The 10,867-nt window shown below is 43.4% G+C and overlaps 1 protein-coding gene across 1 annotated transcript in view; it reads left to right on the forward strand.

The window, feature by feature from the left end:
* The first annotated feature begins 971 nt into the window (after positions 1-971).
* Positions 972-10,867, forward strand: part of cacng3b (calcium channel, voltage-dependent, gamma subunit 3b) — a 27,816-nt gene continuing 17,920 nt past the window's right edge. The window contains exons 1-3 of the mRNA XM_071204089.1: positions 972-1,387; positions 6,786-6,798; positions 9,386-9,443. Of these exons, the coding sequence (XP_071060190.1) occupies positions 1,262-1,387; positions 6,786-6,798; positions 9,386-9,443 (197 nt within the window). The 5' untranslated portion in view covers positions 972-1,261. The remainder of the gene's footprint in view (positions 1,388-6,785; positions 6,799-9,385; positions 9,444-10,867) is intronic.

Raw genomic sequence — 10,867 nt, forward strand, 5'->3', positions numbered from 1 at the left:
AGGAAGACGAAGAGGAGGAGGACGAGGAGGAGGAGGAGGCGACGGCTGTCATTTTTTTCCATTTGTACCAACGGGCACGTTTCTCGGGAGCAAACCCAGGCGGGTGTAACTATCCTACAGGCTCCATCAGCAGGCGGCTTATCGGACGGTTCGTCCACGTAATGGTTCAACTTCGGCGGCGAGAGAGAGCAAACACGTCCGTTTTCAAGGAGAAATTTGATTAATGCCGTCTAGGTTTTAATTCTGGTGCCTATGTTAAATACCCATAGTGCGTGTCTCTCCACTGCAGATAATGAATGGGAGGGAAAAACTGAATTTATATTAGAGTCTGCGTGCTTGGACGAGCTCCTGTAAGCCTATTACTGTGGACATCGAGGAAGAAGAAGAAGAAGAAGAAGAAGAAGAAGAAGAAGAAGAAGAAGAAGAAGAAGAAAAAACATGTCAGTGAGTCAACAGCTGGAGAGGAAAACACACGACGGATCTCGGTCAACGTCCGCGCTCTCTTCATAGCTGACGTATGGGCTTTATTCATCGGTCCATTCATTCAGTAATACAGCAGGAAACAGAGAATAACCACTGTACCGCCTTGTATTTTGGCGCTGCTGCAACAGAGATTGTCGAAGGAGGACATCCTTCACCGGTCAACACATCCAGCGGTGAGTGAGTGAGGGGCGAGCCGCCTCAGCACTGATGTTTTAGTATAGAAACAGAAACCCTCCCCCCTTTGACTGGTGCGGTTACATCAGTCAATATAAAACAAACTAACCCCCCTTTTTGTTGTTGTTTTTAAAGATGGAGTCCCCCCACGCAGAGCTGTGCTGTTAATAAGGGAGCTGGTTTAGGAAAGGAAGAAGTTATAGAAGAGAGAAGAAGAAGAGAGACAGAAGAGGAAAAGAAGAAGAAGATATCTCGGGTTACTGCTGGATACGCGTATTTAACGCACGGAAGGAGGGAAGGAGAGGCGTGTGTGTGTGGGTGTGTGTGTGTTTGTGTGTGTGTGAGGGTGGTGGATGGTAAACCCGGTTTTTGATGCGCGAGAAAGTGACGTGCCGCCCTCCCACCTTCCCAACTCAACACACCAGGCAGCAAATTAATTCCCTTTTCGCCCCTTTTAATTCACATATGTGTATTTTATCTTCCAAAATGACTGTCTGTTGAACCCCCTCACTCGGACTCTCCAAATCTCGCGGGATATTAAGGAAATAATAAGGGGGGAAAAGAGAGGAAGACATTTAGATTAAGACAAACAGGAACCGCCTATATGAAGATGCTGATGTGTGACCGCGGCGTCCAGATGCTCGTGACGACGGTGGGTGCGTTCGCCGCCTTCAGCCTCATGACCATCGCTGTCGGTACCGACTACTGGCTGTACTCGCGGTGTGTGTGTGTGTGTGTGTGTGTGTGTGTGTGTGTGTGTGTGTGTGTGTGTGTGTGTGTGTGTGTGTGTGTGTGTGTGTGTGTGTGTGTGTGTGTGTGTGTGTGTGTGTGTGTGTGTGTGTGTGTGTGTGGGGGGGGGTGTGTGTGTGTGTGGGGGGGGGTGTGTGTGGTGTGTGTGTGTCCTTCTCTTTCTGTCTTTTCCTATGTGTGTGTTACAATTGCTCTGTCCCTGCATCTCCACACACAAACACATCCTGTCTCTCCTACTGGCACCCCCAGAGGACCATGTGTGTGTGCGTGCGTGCGTGCGTGCGTGCGTGCGTGTGTGTGTGTGTGTGTGTGTGTGTGTGTGTGTGTGTGTGTGTGTGTGTGTGTGCGTGCGTGCGTGAACATGTTTCCCTCTCTTTCTCTCTCTTTTTTTGTGTAGCTGTATGTTCCTTTCTGTCATGTGTGTGCTCTAATTTCTCTGTCCCTGCATCTCCACACACACACACACACACACACACACACACACACACACACACACACACACACACACACACACACACACACATACACAAATCCTGTCTCCCCTCTCTGTACGTGTGCGTGACAGCATCCCATAATCCCCCAGTTCTTAAGAAGCTGTCTCTTCCCCGAATTCCCCCTCACATCCTTTCCTCTGCAACATGATAAAACACAATACCATATGTATTGATCCGCGCTTGTTGCCATCACACTGCATAGCTGAAGGTACATAAAGCGCCGACAGGGACAAACAGCTGGCAGTGTTATTAGCCGGTCAGCTGCTGCACCACCAACAAGTCTCTGCACACTGTTGCCGGGGATCTTGCACACTGTGTTGTAAGGAATTTGTCCTTTTGAAGCCATCTTGTTGTCTTGTTGTTAGGAGACACACAATACAGATTTAGGCAGCGCGGCGTCGAACATGTTGGTGCTTATAGGATCTGGCAATCATTAGAGTTGAATGACCTCTCGAACACACCCAACATACACACTGATTTAAGTCGTAAATCTCATCAGAAGAAACCATGAAAAGGCAGAGCAACATGCACAGTGACCATTTAGAATAGTGAGCATCAGCTGCTGTGGAATGTCTGAGATCCATCTTATTTAGGAAGGAAGTTGGGTCATTTTCATTCACTTTTGACAACGTGGTTTCTGTTTGATGCTATATTTTAGTTTCCATTATAAGGCATAACAGTTCCACGTTCATCACGCAGGTGTCATGGTTGTTGCTTGCTTCTGTTGCATCATTGCAATTTCTTTAAAGTCCAACACTCACTTCCAATAGCAGTACCACTAAACCAATGTTACTGAGGGCTGTGCTGGGGCCAGTTATTTTATAAGAGGGGGCCCATTAAATGTGGAACAAAAGAGAACAAGACAGTGTTCAAGATGTATACATGTGGGTTCATTATACAGTCATGGAGCACAAGAAAAACAAAACACTATTGGTATTTGTTTAATTTACAGAAGTTGTGTCTTAGTTAAATGTTATTTCATGTCACAGTCTTTGATGCAACGCTATCACAAATGGTGTTATCACTCGTCATTTGAAGGGGGGCCACAGGAGAGTCCAAGCTCACTGTTATTTGGGCAAAGGCCCCTGTTGCCCCCCCCCATAACCGCCCATGGTCACATCCATTAATCAGAAGTAGTCTAACACCTTTGCAGCTTCAACGTTAGTGGCAACTTCATGGTTATTGCTGCCAATCAGAATTAAATTAGTGTCATTTCCACAGTGAGTTCAGTAAAACCTCCACTGTTTGAGTTTTCAGATCGCCTCCGGCACTTCTTGTTCAGTTTATGTCCTTATTTTGCATCGTTCAATCATATAAGTAAGATCATAAAACCCCCAAAACTACCCCGATAAATCACACATTTTCCAGCCACTCCAGTACCACTTGGCGGTATCCCCTTGTCTCTAGCTGCATGTACCCTGACTACAGTATTGAATCGGCTCTTTGGTTCATGGAGCCATCTGATTTCCGATCTTCAAGGCTTATGGCTATCCGGTGATCTTAATAATCGAAACCTAGACGTAGATAAGGGTAGACGGGGCAGAGATAATTGTAGCAGATAGACAAATAAGACATGATAGATTAGATCAATTTAAAGAGGTAAAGTGGCCCTTTCATTCCAGTTTCCTTTAATTGGTATGCAGTTAGAGCATACTTTATTACAGCATGTTTATGAGTCTCTAAGCTTGGACAAAGTCAATGAGAGAGCTAATCTTGTGAGAATACAGAGTGCCCTATACACTATAATAAGGAGGAAAATGAACGTGTTGTTTGTGGGGCATCTCGGTGGTGCATCTCTATCATTGTAATGAGTTTGAGGTGGCTATATTGACGTGTGTGTCTGTGTGTTTATACATCCTGCGTTCGCATTAAGCATGGGAAAAGATTGCCTCATCATTCTCAACATGTGCATAAGTTAACTAAGCAATGACAAGTTTACCTAATTTCCTCCGAAAGGGTAGTCCCCGTAAGTGATGTTCAAAATCTTGGTCCCCAATGCAAATAACAACCAGTATGCATGTATGTGTGTGTGTGAGAGAGAGAGAGAGAGAGAGAGAGAGGGAGTGTGTGTATTATAGATTTGAGACTGTGCCTGACCTTGGCTGTGTGTCGTCCTCTGTCCATCTTTCCACCTCTTCTGTTGCTTTCCATGTTGAATCTCAAATGAAGCACAGATGCTATAATACCATATGAAAGTGTGTTGTCTCCGTAAAATAAAGTTCATTTGCAGGTATCAAAGAGATTCAAGAAAACGTACAACTTTTTTTTTTAAACAGGGGTCGACACAAAGGCTTTTTAGATTGAATTTGTTTACACCTGGCACATATATGAACTCTAAGATGTGATACGGCTTGGTAACATTTTCTTCTTTAACTTCTTCTGCTACTACTTTATTAAATGTGTTGATTTTGCTACTCATACTTTGCTAGGTTGTTGTTAATACATACTATTTTAGTGGCTGGTGACACTGTAAAAACAAGGCTACCATCTTAGGCAACCAACAATCTAAAATAAATGATTTGGACTTGTTTCCAGGATAATGAAATGATTTGGATTCAGTGCATATGTTCCTAAGAATATCCTTTACCAGTTACTATACTTTATAGCTGCAAAGATTAATAATCAACTTATTTAATAATCAAGTCTTTTAGTAATTCTTTATGCTATAATGTAAGAAATTGCTATATTTAGCCCATTAAATATGTAGATTTCCTGATTTTATCTGTTTTTATTTATACTATATTTATTACAATATCTTTGGGGCTTTGACTGACAACACAAGACATGTATAGGCACCTAGGATGGACATTTTTAAATATGTTATGACATTTTAGAGACCAAAAAGTAACTGATCAATCTAAAAAACACTCGGATAAATCGATAATGACATAATTGTTAATGCAGCCATTCCATACATCACTTTATATACTCCCAGCTTTTCCTATTCTATTTGCTGAGTTAGTTTAAACATGTTTGGGCATGTCTTGCTACTGAACTCAAGATGAAGTCGATATCAACCCTTGCATCCAGCTCCTTTAAGACAACACATATTAGGTTATTTCTTTAAAGACTGACTCTTAGTGTCCTAACGCCTATGTAGGGTCAAAAGTAATTGAAAATGTATTTGTATATTTTGACTTAATACATAATAAGCTGTAAATAATTTGACTTTCATCCTGCACAAGTAAACTTTTTCAATTACCCTGAAAAATATGCATTGCCTCAAGTAGAGGCAGGCATGTGCATCCATTGTGCACGTGTGTGTGTGCACGTGTGTGTGTGTGTGTGTGTGTGTGTGTGTGTGTGTGTGTGTGTGTGTGTGTGTGTGTGTGTGTGCCTACGTGCGTGTGTGTGTGTGTGTGTGTGTGTGTGTGTGTGTGTGTGTGTGTGTGTGTGTGTGTGTGTGTGTGTGTGTGTGTGTGTGTGTGTGTGTGTGTGTGTGTGTGTGTGTGTGTGTGATGCAGCCAGTCATAGCCATCTCATTCTGGGGGGCAGAGAAGGCTATTACAGGGCCAGATGGCACAGGTATAAGGCTGTATTGAACACACACCCACGCATACACACACTCTTGTAATTGAATGAATAAATAGACAAATTCTCTGATATTCCCAAGCCACCTAACGAGCACAGCTGTGGGAGCAGTACGGCGAGTTAACACAATGTCAGCGCAATGTCAGTGCATGCACACGAGCACAGGCTCACATGCAACCGTCAGGCAAACATGAAGATGCAAACACACTCGTTCATGCACACACACCACACACACACACACACACACACACACACACACGCACTCAATAACACAATTTTAAGTGAAAATGTTCTCTTGTCTTCTTTTCTCATTCTGCCCATCTTCGCTCATTCCGGGTCCCTGGTTGTCACGGTTTTATAATTCATAAATGCCTCATAAAACGTCAGGAAATGGATGTCTCTGACTCGTGTACATGTGGCTTGTAGTCCGCCTGACATCAGAGAGTGAGTGAACGAGAGATGGAGGGGGGTAGAAAAACATCATGTATGCAGTGTTCTTACAGTACATGTATGGAGCAGTCATGCATATGAACTGTGCAGCATAAAGGATGCGGCACATTTTACAGCGACACAGTTTCTTTTCCAGACAATATGGGGCAAAAAGGAAGAAAGCCTCTAGAATCATCTTATATTATCAAAGAAAATCGCACCCAACATCATTCGTGCATGAGCTGAAGGTGACTTAGGAACAGTATGAGTATTTTCTGTATAGAAATCTGGCTTCTGGTTCATACACCTTATATTTACAATGCAATTGCAATGCAGTAAACTTAAAGGGACCCTACTGTGCTTTCTGGGGTCTCCCCTTTCCTGCAGTGTGTTCTATAGGTTGTTGTGCATGTAAATGGTCTGCAAAGGCTAACATCTCCAGAGGGATTTTCGCTCCTACTCCCCCCCCCCCCCCCCCCCCCCCCGGCCTGAAACTCCTCCTTTGCGCTCCTATAGAGTGCCACAGACTGACGCGTCCTAAAACCCAGAAGTAAGTAATTTCACCACAAAAACCAATGAGATTTTTCCATAGGATTTTGGAAAATAGCTCGAATTGAGGTCTGTGGAAAACGAACCTGTTAGATAAATGCCCGTTCTGTTCAGCCGGATAATATCCACATGTCTACCCTACTTCTATAATTTTCGAATCATAAATCGAATCGATAGATTTATGATCGATAGATTTATGATTCGAAAGAAGCTTACTTCCGGGTTTTAGGACGCGTCCCTGTTGCACTCTATTAGCTAGCGCTCGTATTGGCTTGCGCTATAACACATTGTACGTTATAGATAAAAGGGTTGGCCAATCACACCGTAGCCGACAAGCTAACCAATCAGAGCAGACTGGGCTCTAGTTTCAGACAGAGGGTGAAAAGAGGTGCTGCAGCACAGACAGCATGAGATAAATAAAGAGCTTTTTGAACATTAAAGCATGGAGACATGTCACGAGGAGGTGTGTGGTGCAGTGGGTTGTGCGTTTGTGTTCGGATCAGGGGGAGCACAGGTTCAAACCCCACTGCAGTCAGCATGTCGTTGTGTCCCTGGGCGAGACACTTCACCCCAAATGGCTCCTGTGGGGATTGCCCACAGTATTGAGTATGTAAGTCGCTTTGGATAAAAGAATCAAGTACAAGTGACATGTAATGTAATTTAATGTCACAGTAGAAGCTTAAAATACAAATATGAAACAGCAGAATAGGGCCCCTAAAAATATCTTCCCTTGTTGTCAACAGCTCACCTACAGTACTGTACGTTTTCCTCTATCTCAAGCTTCCCAGCAAACGGCACAGGTGACCTTTTTTAAAGTGTATTTCCAGTACAACAAATACAATAGCGTTTGCTACCATGACCAGGGGTGTGGCTTGTTTGAAAGGACGTGCCTTACCTGCCTACCTCGATTGAGATCCGTGACTGAAGTATGACATTTAATGAAACTGAATTATTTTTGATGCCATGTGCGCAAAACAAAGCATTGATAAGCTCTGTCGGCTTAAATGCTCTCTGTGCCTTTCCACGGTGAGAGTAAAGAAAAAAAGAAGGAAGAGATCAAAATGCACAAACATCAAATGATACTAGCACTCTCATAGTATCAATAATTAATCATATCGTATTCTTTTCTGAATGTTTTTTAATGCAAGCCCTATCTTTCCACGGAGCAACATACCTGCGATTCACAGGGTTGTTGTCAGTTTGTGCGATCGGGTTGGGATTTCTGTCATGCAGGGAATGTGTTATTGTGTTGGTGCAGGTGTGCAGATCCCACTGTGATAAATGAGCAGGAGAAGGCCAGGAAATGAGGAGCGAAGGAAGGAAGGCAGGAAGGGGGAAGGTAGAGCATGAATGAAGAGAGAGCAGAATGTGCATGAATGAAGCGGGCAGAGGGGTGCTGGGCTGGGAATGATGGATGAGCTGAGCATGGCCTCTGTTTCAGGTGAATCTCCGGGGAGTGTTTGACCACAGCGGGGATCTAAATGATCACCTGGTAATAGAGAGGAGGAAGTGGGATTTAAACAGGCATAGGGAACACAAATGATCACCCAGGTGGCTGCAGGGAGGAAGGAGAGAAGGAAGAAAACGGGAGGCGGGGGGAAGGAATTAAGGACAGAGGTGGAGAGCAGAGGGAGGGGGAAAGGGATATTTGTAAGAGGATGGGAATAAGAGAAGGATGAAGACACTGTAAGGCCAACAGAAATACGGAAACACGTTCACACAAACCTCTGCGTGCTTTTGGTTAGAGGTGGAAGAAGTACTCAGGTCTTATACTTAAAGGTCACCTATTGTGCAAAATCCACTTTTTTTTACTTTTCTACATCAACATGTGTCCCCTCTGTGGAAAGAGACCCTGAAAGTTTCAGGACAAAAGATTCTCTCTCTTTTTGTCCTGATCCATTTCTATAAAAACCTGTCTGAAAATGAGCCGATCAGATTTTGGCCACTTTATGATGTCATAACGATGTTTTGGCTTGAGTCACCATTAGCCAATATTGAAAACGGCTCCTAGCACTAGGATGGGTGAAATGCAGAGAAACCATTTCATAGGCCTACTGTGACAATAAAAGTTAAAAAAAAAATAACAGTATACTAGGGGACCTTTAAGTAGAATTATTGATACTGCAGTGTAAACGTACTTTGTGACAGGTAAAAGCACAAAAGTATGAGCCTCAAAATACACTTTAATATCAAAACTAAAAGTAGTTATTATGTAGAAGGAGGTGTGTGGCGCAGTGGATAGAGAGTTGGTGTTCGGGTCAGGGGGTCAAAGCCCACTGCAGTCAGCATGTCGTTGTGTCCCCGAGACCCTTCACCCCAAATGGCTCCTGAGTATTGAGTATGTAAGTCACTTTGGATAAAAGCGTCTAACAAGTGTCATGTAATGTAATGTTGAAATTAATTTGGACAACTTTCCCATAAAGGCTCTTATAGCAGTATTTGGCTTTTACAAAATATGACCAAATGGTTAAAAGCACAGAAAGTAGAGCAGCTTGAATCGTCTGCTGAGTTCAGGAAATGACATCACTTTGCTGTATTGCAGCCTAACAGGAAAGATACTTCGCAAAATATCGATATCCAAAATGTAATACAATATCGATATAATAGCAACATATCGCCAGCGTGTAATAGGTGCAACCCAGTGTGGCCGAATGAAATGTATAAAAGTGAAAAGAGATGAGAGAAGGGGATGAAGGGGAGATTGGAAAGGAAGGAATGGATGTTTTGGTAATGAGAGCAGAGAAAATGAGGAAGATGTTTTTGGAGAAAGAGGAAGAGGGGGGTCTGAAGAGGAACAGAGGGAGAAAAAGGGGGGGGAGAAGAGAGAGGGAACGAGGAGAGGTGTGCAACCAAGCAGAACCTGTCCTATTCTCTTTCATCAGCCATCACCGTGGAAACTAGCCTCTTCTTCGCCCTCTCCCCTTTTTTCCCTCTCCCCCATCTTCTCTCTCCTTCGCCTGGAAAGAGGTAATCAGAGAGAGAGAGGGAGAGGGAGAGAGAGAGGGAGGAAGACACAGTCACCCACACTGAGCTGTCAGAGGCGCTCTGAGGAAACAAGCAGTCCAATTTGCCTGCTTTTCAACTTCCTTTCCTCTGCCTCCTCTGCTTCTCTGTTTTGTAGTTGACAAAACGCTTCTATATTCTGCATGTGTTGGTGTGTGCATGTGTCTGCAGTGAGATAGGCCACTCACATGCAGCTTTGGGACTGTACACATCGTCTGATTAGGGACAGCTCCCTCAGAACCAAGCTGCTCTCACCACATGTGTTGCAATGGCTAAAACCACAATGTTCACGCGGTAGATTACATTAGGAATCAACCGTAGTGTCATGTCACATAGTACAACAACATGCAGTTTGCCGGTGTGCAAGTGCAGAGGATGTTATACTGACATGGGTTACAGTGTAGGTTGTTGCATATGTGATGAGAGAAGAAGTGTAACTATGGAAACGCTTGTAGGGATAAGTTGGATATGGGTAGTTAAGCTTACAAAGAGTTTGTAACAAAGTACATACGCTAAACTAAAATGTTGAACGTTACCTGATGCAAATCACCATGTTAACCTGCTGAAGTTCGAATTTAGCTCAAAACTGTTTTTGAAGCTAATTTGTAAACATATTCGAAAGCACAGACAAACAATGTCTCCCGGCTCTCAGAGGAGTGAGATCAGACAATGGACATGTTGCTCGGAACCCATTGCATGTGTTTTAACTGCAGTTACTTTCTAAACAAGCTTAAAGTCCTTTTATTTGACTAAGATGCAGTTGTGATTGCCATAGTTGTGTAATGTTCTTACATTCTGAAGATGCCCTTCACGTAGACTGAATATCTAACAACAATATATCACATTTATAAGTTACAAAAGAATCACCCAGGTGGCTCCTTCCTATTATACACACATGCATTTCCAAACATCTGGACTACCTATGTTGCAAATGTATTATCTTTTCAATTTATACACGGCATCTATTGCACGTCTGTCCGTCCTGGGAGAGGGATCCCTCCTCTGTTGCTCTCCCTGAGGTTTCTCCCATGTTCCCTTTAAACTGTGGGTTTTCTCCGGAAGTGTTTCCTTGTACGATGTGAGGGTCTAAGGACAGAGGGTCTAAGGACAGAGGGTCTAAGGACAGAGGGTCTAAGGACAGAGGGTGTCGTATTGTCATACTGATATTCTGTACACACTGTGAAGTCCACTGAGACAAATGTAACATTTGTGATATTGGGCTATATAAATAAACATTGAATGATTGATTGATTGATTGATTGATTGATTGATTGATTGAATCAGGTCCATTAAAACAGCATTTTCTAGAACTTTGAATAAATTCCTCTTTTTGCACGTATTTCTGATGATTTGGTGTGTGTGTGTGTGTGTGTGTGTGTGTGTGTGTGTGTGTGTGTGTGTGTGTGTGTGTGTGTGTGTGTGTGTGTGTGTGTGTGTGTGTGTGTGTGTGTGTG

The sequence above is a fragment of the Pseudochaenichthys georgianus genome, chromosome 8 (genome assembly GCF_902827115.2).
Source record: "Pseudochaenichthys georgianus chromosome 8, fPseGeo1.2, whole genome shotgun sequence".
Taxonomy (NCBI): domain Eukaryota; kingdom Metazoa; phylum Chordata; class Actinopteri; order Perciformes; family Channichthyidae; genus Pseudochaenichthys; species Pseudochaenichthys georgianus.